The sequence below is a fragment of the Dromiciops gliroides genome, chromosome 4, assembly GCF_019393635.1.
Source record: "Dromiciops gliroides isolate mDroGli1 chromosome 4, mDroGli1.pri, whole genome shotgun sequence".
NCBI classification, from domain to species: Eukaryota; Metazoa; Chordata; class Mammalia; order Microbiotheria; family Microbiotheriidae; genus Dromiciops; species Dromiciops gliroides.
In genome coordinates this window covers 373,209,178-373,230,357 of record NC_057864.1, presented here as the reverse complement: position 1 = coordinate 373,230,357, position 21,180 = coordinate 373,209,178, and the positions used below count along the sequence as shown (strand labels likewise).

The following is a 21,180-nucleotide window of genomic DNA, read 5'->3' as shown; positions in this document are numbered from 1 at the left end:
TGTATGTGTTGTATAGGTATGGGTTACCAACTAGTCACACTCTTCACCAGTCTCCCTGAAGGCCAGCACTTATTGTAAGCTGGAGGGTAAGAGTTAAGGATGTCTTTGGAAGAAGGAATATCTAACTGGGTCAACATGCACAGAAACTCTGTGGTCTTATTCACTCTGTGAACTCAACAATTGAATTAAAAACTATACACTGGGAAATTCTTCTCCCTCTCCCCCATGCCCCCCCCCGACTTTTTCTTCCATAAACTTTTTATTTTTTATATTTTTTTGTGGGGCAATGAGGGTTAAGTGACTTGCCCAGGGTCACACAGCTAGTGTCAAGTGTCTGAGTCCAGATTTGAACTCAGGTCCTTCTGAATCCAGGGCCAGTGCTTTATCTACTGCGCCACCTAGTTGCCCCCTCCATAAACTTTTAATTTTCTTTTACATTCATGAGAAAATAAGCTTCTTAAAGGCAGGGACTGTCTTTTGTCATTCTTTGTATCCCCAGAGTTTAGGCACATATTTTTGTTCAGTTGTGTCTGACTTTTTGGCACCCTATGGTACATGCTGCCCATGAGGTTTTCTTGGCAAAGTTTGTTATTTCCTTCTCCAGTGGATTAAGGCAAACAGAGGTTAAGTGACTTGTCTAGGGTCATGCAGCTAGTAAGTGTCTGAGGTTGGAATTTAGACTCATCTTCCTGACTCCAGGCCCAGAGCTCTATCCACTGAGCCACCTCACTGCCTTCTCTGCAACATAGTAAGCACTTAATAAATGCTTATAGACTCACTCCTCTTTCCTACTTAAAAGGTCCTATATGTCAAATTTAAAACTAGAGTTTTTAATTGGGGATAGTATAATCCCTTTGAAAAATTTAATCTTTAGCAAAGACTTTTAAATTTTTACTCCTATGAAGTAGGAGTAAACAAAAATACATAATCTCATCTTTTGTTTAGTCATCTCTGACTCTTTGTGACCTCATTTTTGGTTTTCTTGGCAAAGATACTAGAGTGGTTTGCCATTTCCTTCTCCAGTTCATTTGACAGTGAGGAAATGAAGGCAAACATGGTTAAGTGACTTGCCCAGGGTGGCACAGCTAGTAAGTGTCTGAGGCCAGATTTGAACTTGTGAAGATGAATCTTCCTAACTCTAGGTCCAGTACTCTATTCACTGCACCAAGTAGCTGCTCATAACTCATCTACATTTCACCTAAAATTTCAAGGTTATGGCCATTTATTGGTCTTTAGTCTTAAAACTCATAATTACCTGAAGCTGGAGAATGCCTCTCTTATTATATAAGATGCGCAGGGAGAACCATTTTGCTAACATAACACACAGGATTCTGGTGGTTTTGAAGGGTGGTAAAGTAGAAGACTACATATTATAATAAACTTTTTTCTGCCCGTAGTTCATGGGTCTTTTATAACTCTTCGGAGAAACTTCCTGGTTTCTGAGATGGTGTATCTGATACCACTGTACCTCCCCCACAGGCTGACGCTGGAGTTCAGGCAAGACTGACCCATCAACTGCCTTGAAGGCTCCCATGATCTCGTGGGATCTTTAGCCATCCCTGGAGTGAGTGAGGGTCTGCATCAGTATGTCTCATCTCAATGGCACTTACGTCATTTCCTTTGGCAAGTGGGCAAGGAGCCTTGATTCTCGGAGCATGCCAATTGTAGATCTCCAGTGGTGATTCTCCAGCACAGACTCATTCTAGGGAGGAAAAACATAAAAGCCAGCATGAGGGAGAGAACAAATACCGATCTCACCCATTGAACATAGCTGAAGGGAGGCCCACCCTTGCCCTTCAGCAATAGCAGGGCTTCAGAACTGAGAGTGATGGGGCAAACCCCTCCCTCCCCCAAACACAACCCCACCACAAGACTATGTGCTTTCGTGCTGTATTCCCATCCCTACTCCACAGAAAGGAGTGAAAGGCCATCACTTTCTGTTCCATGCACTCTCCCTTTTGACCACAAAGGAGAATGGGGAAGTTGTTATGGCTATTTGGTGAGGCGAGGGCATCATCATCCCTTCATGACACAGAGAATTTTAAGGATGACTCAGTCATCAATTTAAAATTGGAAGGAGCTCAGCCCAACCTTATTTTACAGATGGGGAAACTGAGGCTCACAGCAAGTGACTGGTTTAAAATCACACAGGTGGCAACAGTAGGGATGGTATCTGAACACAGGTTCCGCAAATACAAACCCCAGTCCTCTTTCTGCTGCAGCAGGATAAAAAGGAAATTAAAACCACTAGGATAGGAAAACATAGCCTGGTATCTCTGTTTTTTGGTTTTTAAAAAATCTCTGATTGATCCTGTATATATCTTGTTTGTTTTTAGCTGTCACCTACCTCTCTCCCTCCACCCCAAATTAGATGATGAGCTCCTTGAGAGCAGGACTTTTCCCATTTTCCTTTTTTTGTATCTTTTAGCCCAAAGTCACTGGAACATAGCACACACTACTTAACTTCTACACAGCGGTCTCTTCATAAACATGTGTTGAATTGTATTGACTAGCATGACCCAAAATAGTGAGCCACCGGACTCGCCCTAAAGGAGAGGGCCCACAGCATCTAAGCCTAAACTTGTCTCTCAGCTGCAGCACCGGAAATAGCCTCGGGGGAAGGCAACACCATACAACAGAAAGAACACCAAACCAGAGAGAGGTCTTGGGCGTAACCCTGGCTCAACTGCTTATTATCATTATGACTCTGGACAAGGCTTCTCTGGGCCTCGGTTTTCTTATCTATAAAATTCAGAGGTGGAACTATTTTTTTTTTTTAATGAGGGGATTGAACTGGATGACCTCTAACGTGTCTATAAGCTTTAAATTCTATACTTATACCCAGGAATTTAGGGGCAGCTAAGTGGTGCAGTGGATAGAATACTGGGCCTGAAGTCAGGAAGACTCATTTTCGCAAGTTCAAATCTGGCCTCAGACCCTTACTAGCTGTGCGACCACGGGCAAGTCACTGAACCCTGTTTGCCTCAGTTTCCTCATCTGTAAAATGAGCTGGAGAGGGAAATGGCAAAATGCTTTAGTACCTTTGTCAAGAAAACTCCCAAAAGGGGTCATGAAAAGTCAGACATGACTGAAAAACAACTGAACAACAAACTTGTATGAAGTTTTAGTTTGTACACCTAGATAGATATCCACTCCTCCCTTTCCTTGCCCTGTAAACCTCATGATTTTGATTTTAAAACATATTTACAACTTGAGAGTTGTTTTTTCCTGCTTAGATTTTCTAATGCTTCTCATGAGAGGCAGTGTGGCAACAGTGGATAGAGCACTGGCCTGGGAATTAGGAAGACTTGGGTTAAAATCTTGCCTCTGATACATATTGGCCGTGGGATGGCGTGAGTCAGTTAACTTCTCAGTGTCCCAGGCACATCTCTAAGGCTATAAGTTGTGGGGCAGATGTCAATCTGCATTGATGGAAGGGATTTCCTTATCTGGGAGCCCCCCACAATGATGACATCACAGGTCTGATAAGAAAGGAGAAATGGTTTCATAAATGGCAGTCCTTTTTATTAACAACATTAGAGCCATTAGCAATGTGGGCCTTTATGATGCCTCATTATGACATGGCAGTGGCCTTGGGTTCCCCAAGTCTAGGCCTGAGAATATTGTCCAGCCATTCTTATCAAGTTGAAAAGACTGAGTGATGAATGAAGTGTACGTTCAATCAATCAATCAACAACATTGTGCTAAAGCTGAGGATTCAAAAAGAAGCAAAACACAGTCCTTGTCCTCAAGGAGCTTACAATCTAATGGTGTTATTTGTATACCAGCATAGTGAAGACTGGAAAAGCTCACCATCAGAAGGCTGGCCACAAAAATTCTGCACTCAGTCTTTTAAGGGTGTGATTGGATTGCAAAGTGCAGACAACCCACATAGATATTATCACAGATAGTTTGAAGCATTTTAGTCATTTCTTTCTTCAGGTTTTAAATATATAGAAAAAAACCCTAATATCTCACCTGATCCTTAGGGTGCCTATTATTATGAAATTCTCTTATTTTCAAGAACCTGTTGCTCCCAGTTATATCCATGATCATCTGTCATGAACTGACTCCTTATTTCCACTAAGCTATTATCATCTTATGGACAGGATCCTAACAGAACAAAAGAAAAGTCAGACTATGCTAGACTAGTTTGTTTTGCTCTTAAAAGAATGATGGGAGCGATAGATCAGTTTAATGTAATGGATGTCATGTTTTGGTATAACATTTAATTTATCAGTTCATGAGATTTTACTTAGGAAACTAATTCATATTGGCATGGCTATGAGTGCTATCACATGGGCTTTTAAAGGGACCACAAGTTGCAGCAAGAGTTAACACTATATGATACAGTATTCCTGTCGAACAGAGGTAAAATATTTGGAGAGTTGCCTCAAGCATTGTTATAATGTCAGCCTGATTTAACATCTTCATTAATAATATTTGAAAGGAGGGAATAAAAAAAGGCATTTATGAAATTTACAAGGGGAACTTAATTTCTAGGTAAACACCAGGAAAATTGATGGCATCAGAGTGGGTTGGATATGACAGAAAATAAACCCAAAAGGCTACACATCACAAAAATGGAACTATGTACCATTTGCGGAAAAGGAATTACAAATACAGGAACTCCTCATCTTATAAACACAAAATCTCTGAATGTCCCATGTAAATGAAACAGCAAGAACTGTCCCAGGGAGTAGGGGTAAGGGTTATTACACTGGTGAGACCTAGAAAATGAGAAGCATTTCTTTAGTTAGTTGCTGCATTCCTAAAAGTCCAAGTTTAGTTTTGCTAATTAGTAATGCTGATTTTTTTTTAAAGCTATGTTATAGGTTAGCCTAAGTTACTATTTATAACTTCAAAAAATGTGTTCTTACAAACAAGCTTCTGAACACAACCTGTTTGTATGTTGGGTATAGTCTATAAATAGGGCAGGGACTTAAAGATAAACACATAAATGATAATTAAACAGTAATTGGACTTGATACTGCTTATCGGTCAAAAACATTTACTAAATGCTCACTATATGCCAGGCACTGGGATAAAATGGTGGAGATGCAGAGAAAGTCTAGTGAGGAAATCTGTCTTCAGGCTGCTATACCATTTGGGATGGTTTAGCAATCAGTATTGCCCATGTAGCCCTTTATATGTTAAGCTTATTTTTGCTAGATACACCAGAAATGGTAAAATTTGCGCAGGGAGAGAATAACAAGGTTAACATTCTTGACATCTACTACATACATTTAGACTAGCTTCTCTAGATCTATTTACCTCCAAGATACAACCCCACCTTTCTTCTTGACTTCAGTATCCAACTAATTATTTTCTTTCAGTCTCATCCATTGCTCTTCTCTGCAGTGATTTCAACACGGAGGTTGAACTCCCCTGTTAGCCTTCTCACCTCACAATTCCTTTTGTAGCCCCCTTTATCTCTATTTCTGTTTAGCTTCACTCAGCTTGGCCAAACTTCTGACATAATCACTCAGAACTCTTCTGAGTCTACAATCTCAACTTCTTTATCCTTCAGCTTTTCTTATTCCCCCATCTCTATGGAACCTGCTTTTTGCTCCTATTATATCTAGTCTTTCTCCTCTCCATTCTCCCAGAACCTCAACCCCCTTTTAGTTTTCTTTTTTTCTATTTTGTATTTGTATTTATTTGTATTTCTTTCTATATTATTATGTACAACTCTTTATTGTTTATTATGAAATATACTGGCACATATACTTGTTGTCTCTCCCATTAGAATATAATAAGAATGAAAGAAGAGATTGTTTCATTTTTTATATTTGTATCATCAGTACCTAGCACAGTTGTTGTTTGGTCGTTTCTTCCATGTCAGTCCCGTCCAACTCTTCATGGCCCCATTTGGGGTTTTCTCAGAAGAGATACTAGAGTGATTTACCATTTCCTTCTCCAGTTCATTTGACAGATGAGGAGACTAAGACAAACGGGGTAAGTGACTTGCCCAGGGTCACACAGCTAAGTATCTGAGGCCACGGTTGAATTCATATCCTCTGGACTTAGGCCAGGCATTCTATCTGCTGCACTGCCTAGCTTCCGCACCATAGCACAGTGCTTAGAACTGTGCAATTTAGAAAACTTAGAACTTAGAAAATGCTTAACAACTGCTTGTGAGTGACTGACCATTACTAGTCTCTAGATTCCATTTCAATAATGTCTTTTCTAGTACTCTAAAATCCTTTACTTGCTTGATCTGGGATGCTTGTTCTGCTAAGTTCCAACCCTGGGTTGCTTCCATAATCTACTTTATCCATTTCTACTCAAGACTCACCCACAGAACACTGCTACAATAACAAACAGTACCAACTGGGGTCACTAGAAACTTAGGTTGTCTGTTTTCATTTGGGCTCTCACTGCTGCTTAACAATCCTTTAATTTATTTCTTATTAAGTCTCTTAAGCAAATACTTACACCCAGATTATCTTTAGTTGCTTCATTTATTTTTTACAGATGCCTAAACTTTTATTGAGGCTAAATAGTCAATAGCAGTAAGGATTCTTTTGAAAAAAGGAAAGCTTCTATAGAAGAATTGATAATAAAGAATAAACAGGGTGAGTCCAATTACAAGTGAGAAGAGAAGAATTATCTAATAGTGTAAAAAAAAAATCACATATCCCTGAAAACTTATACTAAGGAAAACTTCTGTCTACTTTTTTCTTTAAGAATCACTAGAGGATATTACGGTCTCCCATGGCAACCTAGTATGGCATTTCCCAACCTTTATATTCACAACTTAAATACTATTGGTCATATTTAAGTTAAAAGGTGAATGCATGCCTTTCAGGGCTGCAAAACCAATACATATTTCATTTAGGGGAGGGAGATGGTTTTCAAAATTAAATGGCAAAACCCTTAATTGACTTTTAGTCCCCACAAATCTTTAACTATTACTAACTCTGGGAGCAAAATAGCTATTTTGTTCTTGACTTTTAATAAAATGTCAGTACTTCCATATTTTAAAAGTAAGATCAAGAAAGAATGTCTTTATTTGAGGGGGGGAAAGAGAGAGCGGAAGACGGGGGGAGAGGGAGGGAGCGAGAGAAAACAAGAAGAGAAGAGGAGGAGGAGGAGAAATGAGAGAGAAAAGAGGGAGAGGGAGAGAGAGGAAACGGAGAAAAAGGGAAGAAAGGAGAGGGAAAAAAGGAGGGATCAGAGAGGAGAAAGAGGAAAAGAAGGACAAAAAAAAGGAAGAGGAGATATGAGAAGAGGGAGAAGGAGGGGGAGAGAGAGAGACAGAGACAGAGAAAGAGACAGAGAGAGAGGTGGAGGGAGATAAAAATCTTTGACAATAGTTCAGCAGGAATTTATCAGGCAATGAAGCTTTAAATGGTGTTCTATTTACTGGATGCTTTCTTCTGATTAAAATAACAGCAAGCCTGATGCAGATAATTGAGTCATGGTGTACAACTGGAATCAGAGTTAATTACAACTTTTAAATATATAGTGACATAGGAAGAAAAACAACAGGGAAACATTCTGTGCTTTCATTTTTAATTGCCCAGGAAAAGTAGAAGCAAAAACTGCATTAGCTAATGAAGCCTGATCTGTCTGCTGAGGTCCTTCCGAATAAGCTGGGAAGGTCCGAGGACCTTGTCTATCCCTTTGCTGGGCTCCTCAGACTAAAAAGAAATCTCTGTGGTCTCTGATTGCTGAGAATAAGACTTTGATCCTGAATGAAAGCAACATGAGCATGGCTTCTCTTCCCCTGTTGTTGTTATCTCTTGTTCATCCTGTATCTACCAGGGAAGCTGGTTGTAGCACTGAGAAAACAACAGTTCCCCCTTCCAACCTAAGCTCTCTACTTGGGGTAATGCCTGTAAGGCTGGGGGTCAGAGATGTCTCAGAGGAAGAAATAGACACATTATGCTTGAGCCTCAATAAACATTATCAATCCTTCTTCCTAGAGCAGGGTCCCTTAATCAGGAGTTGGTGAACTTAATTACATTTGAGCATAATTGGTTTCCTTTGTAATCCAGTGGATTTTATTTTGTGCATTTAAAAACATCGTTTTGAGAAGGGAGACCCCAGGCTTCACTAGACTGTCAGTGGGATCCATGGCACAAAAAAAGATTAACAACTCCTGTATAGGAAGCATCTCATTCATTCATTCATTCATTCATTCATTCATTCATTCATTCATTTTCTATCTATCTATCTATCTATCTATCTATCTATCTATCTATCTATCTATCTATCTATCATCTACCCACCCATCCATCCATCCATCCCTCTATCCATCCATCCATTTATCTTTCTTTCTTTTTCTTTCCTTCTTTCCTTCTTTCTTTCTTTCTTTCTTTCTTTCTTTCTTTCTTTCTTTCTTTCTTTCTTTCTCTCTTTCTTTCTTTCTCTCTTTCTCTCTCTCTCTCTCTCTCTCTCTCTCTCTCTCTCTCTCTCTCTCTCTCTCTCTCCACCCATCCATCCATCTACCTATTAATTAATTCATTTATTTCCTTATTTATTTGTTTGCTGAGGGGTGAAACTATATGAAATATACCCAGGTTTCTATACGTGGAAGGAATGTGTTTTCAAAAGATGGAGTTCTGAACTAGGAGCTGAGTGTCATTCCTGGTTCTACCTATGGGATATTACTTCCATCTGTCTGGCTTGGGGTATACAATGAGGTTAACAGAGCTAATCTAACTCAATGTGGTTATGATGGATAATTCAGAAAAACACTTTAAAGGTTTTCAAAGTAGCATAGGAAATGATGGATGTTCTATTTTACACAAACGATCACTTTTTTATGTAAAATAATCTGCTTCTGAAATTATACTTGAAAGATTTATTGTGGCATGGGAGTGATCCTTGATTTTTTTTTTACATATATATTCTCCTCACAACAATGGTGTGATGTAGGTGCTATGATTATCCCCATTTCACTGAGGGTGAGAGAGCTTGTGATTTGCCCATTACTGATTACCTGAGGACGGATTTGAACTCAGGCATATCTTGACTCCAAGTCCAGCATGTTACCCAATATGTCAACTAATAACTTCTGATCTTTGGATTTCAGAGGCATCATTAGTGGGGTGCAAACTCTGATAAATTCTATATATCTAGAAAAGCTCTGAAATGAACGATCATCTGAAGACGATCATAAGTTCATAGAAGCTCTTTTTTTTTTTTTTTTGGTTATAGAAATTCATAAAGACCATCTGCTGGGTTGTAGACGGATTGAAATCTCTCAGTTGGTGCAGGTGTCCAAAGTGCTGAAATCACAGAGAACTTGAAAAAGTTCTTTTAAATAGGCTTCCTTTTGACTAGTTAATAACGTATAGCTGTTTTTGTTCAGTTGATTTCAGTCCTGTCCAACTCTTCTTGGCCCTATTTGGGACAGATGAGGAAACTGAAGCAAAAAGGGTTTTTAAATGACTTATACAGAGTCCATCCCGTCTGACTCTTCATGACCCCATTTGGGATCTTCTTGGCAGAGACACTGGAGGGCTTTGCCATTTCCTTCTCCAGCTCATTTGACAGATGAGGAAACTGAGGCAAACAGAGTTAAGTGACTTGCCCAGGGTCACACAGCTAGTAAGTATCTGAGGCTAGATTTGAGCTCAGGTTTTCTGATGCCAGGCCTGGTGCTCTATCCACTGCCCCACCTAGCTTCCCTCTAACATATAGCTAGCTAGCCTGTACCAAATATTTGATCTTGAGCTAAACCAGGTTGGCTTTGTTTCTTCTTTTTTAAAATTAAAAAAAATTTTTTAAATTAATTAATTAATTAATTTTTGCGGGGCAATGAGGGTTAAGTGACTTGCTCAGAGTCACACACAGCTTTCTTTAACAATTAAAAAACCCAACATTAATTCATTCAAAAGACATTCATTAACTGCCTACTGTATTTAGGAAGCTATAACAAAGCCCTGGGAGGATGCAAAATTTATCATGGACATGGGAACAAACTAACATTTATTTATTTATTTTTCTTTTATGGGGCAATGAGGGTTAAGTGACTACTTGAACAGGGTCACACAGCTAGTAAACAAACTAACATTTATTAAGTATTTACTATTTGCCAAGCACTCACTATGTTTGGCACAAATACAAGTAAATAAATGCTCCAGGTATTCTACAAATACAAGTAGACAGTCCCTGACCTCAAGGAGCTTCCATTCTAATGGTGGAAGACACAGCAGAGGACATCAGGAATATAGCCTGGGAGAGGCATAAGACACGGCTGTGCTGGGGAACATCCTTAAATGGAGGTTTTGGGCTTCAGGGTGGGTGGTGAGTACTTCTGTTATCTGGATTCCAGAGCAGGATTGGAGGCATAACTATAACTATATATTTATAAACTTAACTATAATTCATAATGTCATATGATAAGTACATTAAAGAAGTATGAAACAAAGTGGCATGTGGGGCTGGAGGGAATAGGGGGGTCAAGGAAGAGTTTCCAATGGAGGTAATGCTTGCTTTGGATTTTAAAGGATGGATAGGAATTTAATTGGTGCAGGAGGGCGATAGGGCATTTCAGGTGTGAGGCATAGCTTGAGCAAAAGCGTATTGAAAAAATACAGGGCATGTTTGGAGGGGAGAAATAATTGAGGCCCATCTAGACTTATGAAATGTGAAAAGGTCTGAGAAAAGGCCTCCAGGGGGGCAGCTAGGTGGCGCACTGCCCCTGGATTCAGGAGGACCTGAGTTCAACTATGATGACAGACACTTGACACTTACTAGCTGTGTGACCCTGGGGAAGTCACTTAACCCTCATTGCCCTGCCAAACCAAAAGAAGAAGAAGAAGAAGAAGAAGAAGAAGAAGAAGAAGAAGAAGAAGAAGAAGAAGAAGAAGAAGAAGAAAAAAGAAAAGGCCTTCAGGTTGTTGGATGGAGGACCTGAGGAGGGATGTGGGCAAGAATTACACAGGACTACATATAGGCTGCAAACTGAATCAACAGAGGAAAAATGCCCCTTTGGATGAGATCACAGCTGTTTGAAGGTACTCTGTGATGTCAAGCCTATCTTGCCCTATTGCTGACCCCTTCATCAGATTTTAGGAGGTGGCTTGCTTTGATACTCTGTATTATTTTTTCTATCCCAGTGCATGATATCTTTCTTTTTCTTTTTTTTTTTTGTGTGGGGCAATTGGGGTTAAGTGACTTGCCCAGGGTCGCACAGCTAGTAAGCGTGAAGTGTCAGAGGCCAGATTTGAACTCAGATCCTCCTGACTCCAGGGCCAGTGCTCTATTCACTCCACCACCTAGCTGCCCCATAATGTCTTTCTTGACATCTCGCCCCGGTTGGTTTCTAATCTCTGACCTGGAAAGAAGTCAGGAGAGAAATGTCTCAAATGCATTTACTTGGCTATGAACTGCTGAAGCTCTTCAGTCAGGGAACCCAGCCCCTTGGTTACAAACAATGGAAACATCTCCGTGACCTGGCCTTCCCTCATGTGGCTTGGTCCCTTCCTCTATCTAAGGAGAGAGGAATAGGCAGGACATTGTTCTGGGAGCCTCTTATCTGTCCAACCCAAAGAGCCAAGATATGCAAAGGAAAGGGAGGAAGGCCTCTTCTATTTGGATGTGCTCCTCATAAGTTTGCTTTATAGGGAAGTCACGCTAAGGGTGTTCAGAAACCCACAGGGTTCCTGGCATCCTCTCTACTTATTCTCTTTGATAGGAACCTTGATAATGCACACATCATGCCTCAAATATTCCCTTAACCAATGTTCCTGAATGCTAAACCCTGCATTTTGTTCATAGTCATTATATAATGACATTTTATTTAATGCCTTTTTCTCTTTAAAAGAATCTTTCTTTTTCTATACAAACAATAGATTTCCTTGTGAAGAACATTATTAATTAGTTTACTTAAATATCTTCCCTTAGAATTTCTAACTCCTATATAATTTCATTTCAGTGATTTAAAAAAAATGAGGGGAGGAGCAGCTAGATGGCACAGTGAATAAAGCACCTGCCCTAGAGTCAGGAAGACCTGAGTTCAAATCTGCCCTCAGCCACTTACTAGCTATGTGACCCTGGGCAAGTCACTTAACCCCAATTGCCTCACCAAAAAAAAAAAAAAAAAAAGAGGGGGAATTGTGATAAAAATCTAAATTTTCATTGACCCTACTGTAACCTTTTTTTTCTTTTTATAAAGCTCTTTGAGTATATGTGCATTTTAAAAATTATTTTTTTCCATTTGTTCCTAGGACTTGAAATTTATCTAGAGTTATATATGTCAATGCCTTGTCCACAACTTCATGCAGAGAGTGAAGATTTTTGGAGAGGTATGGTAGAAATAAGAGCTAATTTGCACCTGACAAGAAATATTTCTACCTTCATAGAGCTTTTCCGTTATGTTCAAAAAGATGATCTTTTAGACAATTATACCAGCATCAAACTTTTTGCCCAAGGACAGTTCTGTGATCCGCCATTTTTGTCAAGTCATTGCTGCTTTGTCAGACCAGCTATGACATATAAGGCTCGCTTAACTGACAATGTCTACAGCACAATGCAAAGAATATTTCCAGCAGCAAAAACTATGTCTGTCAGTTGGTCATTGAAGCTACTCACTACTATATCCCCTCATCTATAGAATGAAGACAGTAATAACGCTGATAGTGCCTATTTGACAGGGTTATAGAGATCTATACTTAAATGACTTCCGACATGTACAGTGCTTTGCAAACATTAAAGCACCATATAATTGTCATTATGTAATATACATGTAAAATGTAACATAAGAGAGTAGGGATTGATCAAATCACCCTAGTCACCCCATCTTACCTAAAGTAAATGATAAAATGGTACCATAACCAGGCACTTGGGAATGCATTTGGATTGAGTCAAATCAGTCAGTGGCATTCCAACTAAGTGCTAACAGGCTTTGATCAATTTAGTTGTCTCTGATGAACCACTGGATGAAGGGGAAGTGACATTGTACAGGAATAGTGTTCAGATGAGCTGAGGACATCTGGTCATGCCCTGTAAAATATCAAATCCCAGTTCAGTTTTGAGAGAGATTTGGAGGTTAGTGGGCTTCTAGCAGTGGACAGAAGGGAGAACCATCTTTGATCTTTTTTTTTTTTTTTTTTTTTGCGGGGCAATGGGGGTTAAGTGACTTGCCCAGGGTCACACAGCTAGTAAGTGTCAAGTGTCTGAGGCTAGATTTGAACTCAGGTACTCCTGAATCCAGGGCCAGCGCTTTAACCACTGCGCCATCTAGCTGCTCCAGGGAGAACTATCTTTGAGAAGGAACACTTGGGTTTAGGGAGGGATGTGCTTCTGCTTTGGTCTTGGCTGGAAAAGGAGTTTGTGAAAATTCTTTTGGAGGTTCTGAGGACTTCCCATCTTCCCACTAGCATCCTACTAGCATACATGGAACAGCCAAGGGAGGTGGTTGCCAAAAGAAAACTACACCCATATCTAAAGGGGACATTTTGAAGGCTCAAGTGATAGAACTTCCAGGACTAGGGATTCAATCTTTTTGTAACATGTGCTCTCAATCCTTGAGTCTACTTTCCCATGGACTCTCTGTGTACTTGTGTCACATGCTTTTGGAGGGATGTTTTATACCAACTGTTCTTTACTGTACCCTTTTAGTAAATACCCTTTGCTAAAATGATCTTCAACTGATAATCCTGCTAGGAAGCACACTGGTGGGGACCTGTGAACATATAGCATCATAGAGTACAAAGGCCAAACCTTCAGGGCTTATGTTTTCTGTCAGTTTCATTGTAGAGACTGTGGTTATCTATTTGTTAAGTTGAATTATTATAACTTTTTTTTTTCATAACGAGACTGAGAAATTTTGTTTTCAAAAGAATCTGAATCTCAAAATTTTAGGGAAGGAATCCATTTGTTTAAAGAAGCTTTCAGTTCAGACTGAAATAAGTTACTCTCTCTTTTGAAATTAATTTATCGATTAGCACTGGGTACTTAATTATTTCATTTTTCTACTCTGTGATGTTTCTGATTTCTTTCTTTCTGATTCCCTTTTGTAACCAGAGTACATTATATCTTTTTAGGAATCATATGCCCAAGTACAAGTGCTGTGTACTTCTTCAATCATGGGAAATGAGGATTTTAATTCTTCCTTGGGCATAAAATACTTTATAATCTAGCTATTTAACAGTTAGAAGATAAATATATTGATAGCTTAATAGATTACAATTAATTAAGGGACATTTCAAATACCCAGAGCTCATAGTTTAATGTGATGGGCAAGAATTAGTGGATAGAATATTAAAAATAACAATCAGGGGCAGCTAGGTGACTCAGTGGATAAAGCACCAGCCCTGGATTCCGGAGGACCTGAGTTCAAATCTGACCTCAGATACTTGACACTAGCTGTGTGACCCTGGGCAAGTCACTTGCCCCTCATTGCCTCGCAAAAAAAAAAAGAAAGAAAGAAAGAAAAAAAATAATAATAACAATCACTACCATTTATTTATTCAGCCACTATAGTTTGCAAAGCTCTTTACATGTTATCTCCTTTGCTCCTCATATCTTAGAAATTGTTGGTATAGCTGCAGGATTTCATGGTAGTACAGTATATAAATGCTGTGATAGTGAAAACTATGTCAGGAATATTAATGTATCAAAAGTTGGCTTGATGCGTATGACATAGGAAGTCTCAAGATATAAAGGAGGTTACCTAAGCTGATTACACTGGGGATTTTTAGAGGGCATTTCTGCCTTTTTCAAGTAAATATAGGCTGTACTCAAATTCACATGACTTCTTCAAGTAAATTCTGAGAAACCTTTTTTTTTTTTTTGGTGAGGCAATTGGGGTTAAGTGACTTGCCCAGGGTCACACAGCTAGGAAGTGTTAAGTGTCTGAGGCTGGATTTGAACTCAGGTACTCCTGACTCCAGGGCCGGTGCTCTATCCACTGTGCCACCTAGCCGCCCCCTGAGATACTTTTAAGAGTATTTTTTTTATCCCACCATCATTAATTCATCACCTTGCAATCAGTCTGTGTCAGTGAGCTTCTCCCTGCAGCTAGGTGGCACGGTGGATAGAGTGCTAGGCCTGGAGTCAGAAGGACCTGAGTTCAAATCTGCCCTCAGATATTTAATAGCTGTGTGACCCTGGGCAAGTTATTTAACCTCTATTTGACTCAGTTCCCTCACCTGTAGAATGGGGACAATAAGACCTACCTCCCAGAATTGTGAGGATCAAATGAGATAATAATTGTGAAGTGCTTAGCACAATGCCTAGCATATAGTAAGTACTATATACATGTTAGCTATTATCATAACTCAGCTAGGCTGGTTCTTGGGCAACAGACATGTGGTCTATTCCTGCTCCCTATCAAAGACTTTCCAGGTTGGTGGGACCTACTGGATATTGTACACCACTGGCATAATCTTCAAGAATCAGGGTCAGCACTTTGCTACAACAAAGCACAGATATATGACTTTAATTCTCATCATTTAGCACATTTTTTAGTTTTCTTAATATCCCTTTCTCTATGACCCTCTATCTACCTTGGAAAAAGTTACTGATAGAGAACAAGGGATTCTCTCTGGTTCCCTCCAGCTCTAATGATCTAAGGAAGTAGCCGGTTTTTGTGGTTTAGAAGCTCAGTACAATCCTGATCCACCAGCCATCACAGTCTAGCTCTTGTATTTGCAGATTGAAAGTTGAGCATATTACTGGAAGATGTGAGCTTGCTTAAGAGCCAGAACCACTGTACCTACTTATTTGTTATTTTTGTTTGTTTTTTTTTGTTGTTGTTTTTTTAGTGAGGCAATTGGGGTTAAGTGACTTGCCCACGGTCACACAGCTAGTAAGTGTTAAGTGTCTGAGGCCGGATTTGAACTTAGGTACTCCTGAATCCAGGGCCGGTGCTCTATCCACTTCGCCATCTAGCTGCCCCCATGTACCTACTTATTTGTAATCCCTGTGTCCCCCTCAGTGCCTGGAATATGGGAGATCCTTAATACTTCATTGATTGTTCGAGAAAGTTCCCTTAGATGCATCAGGTGAACTTCATTGCTTCTAACAGCAAATAAGCACGGCCTCCAATTGGATTCTCTAAAGTGCAGTGGTCTTGGATAATGGCTGCCATTTATGAGGGATCCCTGAGCAGCTAGATTTCTTTTCAACAGAAATCATCTTAATCCTAGATCACCCATGCTCTCTTTCTTGTAGCCATTTTGTCAAAGAGAAAAGAATCTAGACCCCAAGGAATCTGATGGAATTCATTTGCCATCCTATCATTTCTGAGATAGGATTTCATATTTAAGCTACAATTACAATAAGAGATCTTGAGACCACTCAGTCTGATCAATTTATTCAGTTTTGTGTTTTGTTCTTATCTTGCAGCTATTTCATTGTGACAAACATAGAAAGAATGAACTATAGTGATTTTCCTATGGTGCAGGCATAGCTGCATCACTTCCCAACTCAATAAGCTTCAGTGGCTCCCTATTACCTCTAGCAGCAACTATAAATGGCTTTTCTGTTTGGCCCTTAGAGTCCTTCACAATCTGCACAAACTACATTTTCAGCCATAGAAAACATTATTCCCTTTTATGCACTTCCATGGTACAATCAAACCTATTCCACATGCATGGTACATCATAGCCTATCTCTGTGTCTTTATACTGGTATCCTTCATGCCTACCATGTACTCCCTTCTTATCTCTGTCTCTTAGAATCTCCAGTTCCTCTTAAAACTCCATTCAAGCATAACTTTGACATGAAGCCTTTCCTGATCCCACTAGCTGCTAGTGCCTCATTCTTTCTGGTGTTCCAAAAGTCTCAATGGGCTTTTAAGCTTTTAGTAGCTATATCTATCTGTATGTCTACGTATACCTATATGTGTACATGTTGTCTCTGTTCAAAAGACATTTACAAACACGGACACAATTATAGGTAATAGAAGTATTAAAGAATGAGAAGTGACTTTGGGTAGGGTCATTCTTCTTGATCTGGACTGTACTGGATTACTGATTTAATCCATGTCATTGAGACTGTACCAGAAACACAGTCATCTTTGGAGGGGAGGGAGTCAGTGTTGAGCAAGAGGCCAATAGCTGTTTACCTCGCTGTATTCTCCTTTGCATTATCTAAATAACAAATTGAGTTGCTAAGTTTTCTTACCTGATATAGACTGCAAAGATAGTGATTAGTCTTGATCAAAAATGGTTGGCTCACCCCTGGGTGATCTACATCATGGGCTGCAGCTGACAGCAGTCCAAGCATAATGTCCAGTGGTGTGAGGAAGCTGCTGAGCTGTGGAAACAACAGAGAGGGACAGTTTATTAGTTTGTTCCTACAGCCTAGTCAATATTTCTTTTTTACTAAACCAAACCTCAAATGAGTCATAATTTTTGGATTATGGTAAGTGTATCAGGTCTTCATCAATTCATAGCTTTCTTGTAGCTCATTTTTTGGGATGACACTCACGTGACCAAGTTGTCAAGGATTACGGCCAATACTTGATTATTCAATTTGTGGATTATATAAATCCTTTCTCCCTATCTCCACCGCTAACTTTTTGGTTATTTCACATCTTGTTAGCACTTTCATCAAACTATGGATAGGAGAAAAGGAACAAGTCAGATTGGCTTGGAAAATGATTTAGTGAAGAAATTGTTGAGATGAAAGCCAATGGTATTCTTGGATTATCTGTGAATTTAAAATAGCCAAACCATCCTTGTCACACATTACAACAGGTTGAGAGAGGGCTCAATTGCAATAATGAAATTGAATTGTAGAATTTGAATGGTATCTTCATTGTGCAATAAGAAGTATCCTGGATTACGTTAGATCAAATGTAATGAAATCCTCTTATAGGTTGCTCAGGCACAATGACAAAGAGCCTTCTCTACTTCTGGGTAGAATGGGAGGGGTGGTAGACCCAAGGAGAGAGCTTGGTTAACAATTTACAACTTGAATGGCTAAAGTTGATGTAGGTCTTCCCCCACAGCCTTGAATAGGCGGCATTTTAGAGAGAGAAATTGCATGTCAGAGAGTATAGCTTCAATATCACAATTGAACAAAGAAGGGAAATGGCTAACAAAAAAAAGATGGTGTCTCAGGCTAATTCCTTTTAGTTGCTGATGCTTCAAGGTTTCCTCCCATGTGGTATTTCCCTGATTGTATTCCATGCAGACTACCCCTTATCTTTAGCCTTTTAGCTCTTGGACTCAATTCACACCTCCCTGCTTAGTCATTTGGCTACATTGCCTTTGGGAGTTCCTAGCTTTGACCTCCATCCAACTTTCTGTTCACTTTCTTAGATTTTTATTGGAATAATTTTGCCCTTAGATTTGGTCCACAATTTCATAGATTGTTAGAATTGGAAAGGACCTTTGAGACCAACTAATCTAATACTTTTAAAGGTCAGAAATCTGAATCCTGAAGAAGCAGAATGATTTGTCCAGGTATGTGGTGTTGGGAAATTCTTTTAAAACTTTAAAGAAACTTCAAATCAGTATTTGATTCTCAGATACCAGGTTATGCATAACTGTGCATGAAATTAGTTTAGAACCTAGTATAGAATCACCTGCTTTATGAAGCATACGTTCCTTTGATTTTGGCTTTGTCACATCACCATATGACTCCTCACAACTGATGTCTTGGAGTTGTGCTCAGAGCTAACTCTGTCACGTTTGGCCTACATTAATCATAATTTGAGCCTGAAGTACTTCCAATGTCATTTTGGAAATCAGAAGCCATGAATTAACCCCCAGTATGACTCAATATATTTTCTCAGGTCAATGAAATCACTGGTATTTGTGAGTGACAAATGTCTACTTTCCAGCACTTACCAGCTAAGTGATATATACGACATGGTTTGCTATGGGGAATGGTTTTCTCCAAGTAAGGTTTTTCTAACACTCTGAAATGATCTCCTATATAATCTTCTATGTTCTTGGTTATTTACAAGTTGTCACCCCCATTAGAATATGAGCTACAGTGCCTGGCACAAAGTGGTATCCAGGTGGCATGGTAGATAGAGTGCCAGCCCTGGATTCAGGAGGACTTGAGTTCAAATCTGACTTTAGATACTTACTAGTAAACAGGCCAAGATAATGATGTTTGTGAGTGAGATGTAGATTTCTGGACCACGGCTTAAAATATAGGTATGACAGACTACATATAGGGCAGATAGGTGGTGCAGTAGGACAGCTATTTGACACAGTGGATAGAGTGCTGGGCCTGGAGTCAGGAAGACTCATCTTTCTGAGCTAAAATCTGGCCTCACATTTACTAGTTGTGTGACCCCAGGCAAGTCACTTAACCCTGTTTGCTTCAGTTTCCTTATCCATAAAATGGGCTGGAGAAGGAAACGGCAAACCACTCCGGTATCTTTGCCAAGAAAACTCCAAATGGGGTCACAGAGAGCTGAACACAACTGAAACAACTCAAAAGCAACAATTGGCACATAGTAGGCACTTAATAAATGTTTATTGACTTCCTAATTCACCTTATCGAACCTCAGTTCACTAACTTGTAAAATGACCATGATTGTGGTAAAGGTCAATGAGCCAATGTCAATAAAAAATACTTTACCAACTTTAAAATGCTATCAAAATATTTTTGTTTTTGCTATAATTAATTTTGTAAAAGATATGAAACTAAGTTTTTCTAATGTAATGGCTATTAATTGAAGCACGAAAATGAATTCACTAAGGTTTCCAGATGGTCATGGAAAAGCAGTTATGTCATAGTATCTTACCTTCGGCTCCATTAGAAAGCAGTGCATGGCCTGGGTGACGTCGGCTGCGTGGACAGCATTATGATAAGGATTCTGGCTATGGTAATCTTCTTGAACCATAACTGGCAGGCAAGCAAAGGTTAGGATTATGCACCCTCACCTTCCAAGGCATTTCCAAAAGCTCAAACAAGCATTTCACTAGAATCTGGGAGTTATTTTTCTTTAAAAATATTGACATCCAGAAGTCGTGCGGCCTGGAGACCTTCTCCAAATCTATAGAGTTTGCATGCTTGGCAATCTTACTGGATCTTTTTTTTTTTTTTTGGAGGGATTTTGGGGAAAGGGACTAAAAGGACTTGTGAGGCCCTAGAGAATTCCTGACCTCCTTCATAAATCACCCCTTTCTTGCTCTCATGAAGGCTTTCATTCAGAAGTAAAATAAATATGTAGAAAAAAGAGTACATTTACTCCTCAGTATCATGTAATTATTTTAGGGTGCTGCCATTTATGACCAATATGTCATCAAGGGATTTTCCTTTAAAAAAAAAACAACTGAGTAGCAGCCTAAGGTTACTAATCTCCAAAGGATCTTTTACCCCTTGCCTAATACACACTGACTTTAGGCAAACATGTGGACCCCTGGCTCTTGCTTGCTTCGGGCTGGAACTCGGGTTATAGCATGGGGTGAAGTGGGGATTTGGGTTTGTTTCCACCTTGTTAAAGTCAAATTATCATCTTATCCCTACACTCCTTCTGTCCTCTTCCAGGTACAGAGAACCCTTTGAATCAAAGGGGATGGGGTGAGGGGACAGAGGAGGAAGGGACATTAGGTTTGCTGTTTACCATAGCCCTTAGCCTCCTGGTAGGCTTACAGCTACGGCTGACTTTAAGGTAAATATAAATAAAAATGTTTAACCTAGAAAAAAAAAAGAAGGTGGGGGAGGGGTGTGCTGGGAAGGGTACAGGATGTATATATGTATCTATATGCACACACATAAATATATATATATATATTGTACATATATGAATTATTTAGGTCTTACTTATATAGTAATTATATTGAAACAAATTTGTCACATATTTATTTAAATTGATAAGGATTTAAAGACTTAGTTATATGTACTAGAATATATCTAGGTATATCTAAATATAATAATGTAGAAAATATAAATTATATATATCCTATATGTTTATGTGTATATTAGATCTATGTTTGATATATGTGTAAAATTAAATTATAAATCACAAATAAAATAAAAATAATAAACCAACATATATCTAAAAAATAGTCAACATGTGTACTATGACTATTGAGAACTGTAACTGTCACTATATATGTATGTAAGAGATGCATGCTATGCCATTTACTCTGGAATTTTTATTTTTTAGGTAAGCCAATGATTGTAATCCTCATATGTTCTTAGTATAATTATTTAATGTTTTCAGATATTCATATGAATGGATCAGTGTAGTCTAAGAAAACTTTGCAAATATCTCTCTAAAACTTTTTTTTTAGAGAAATAAAAACT

The 21,180-nt window shown here is 39.1% G+C and overlaps 1 protein-coding gene across 3 annotated transcripts in view; it reads right to left on the bottom strand.

The window, feature by feature from the left end:
- The window catches only part of PDE7B (phosphodiesterase 7B), a 455,595-nt gene that overhangs the window by 25,383 nt on the left and 409,032 nt on the right, over positions 1-21,180 (bottom strand). For all 3 annotated transcript variants that reach the window (XM_043962873.1, XM_043962874.1, XM_043962871.1), the window contains 3 exons: positions 19,673-19,773; positions 17,089-17,220; positions 1,611-1,702 (listed from right to left, as the gene is read on the bottom strand). In XM_043962873.1, coding sequence (XP_043818808.1) covers positions 1,611-1,702; positions 17,089-17,220; positions 19,673-19,773 — 325 coding nt within the window. The remainder of the gene's footprint in view (positions 1-1,610; positions 1,703-17,088; positions 17,221-19,672; positions 19,774-21,180) is intronic.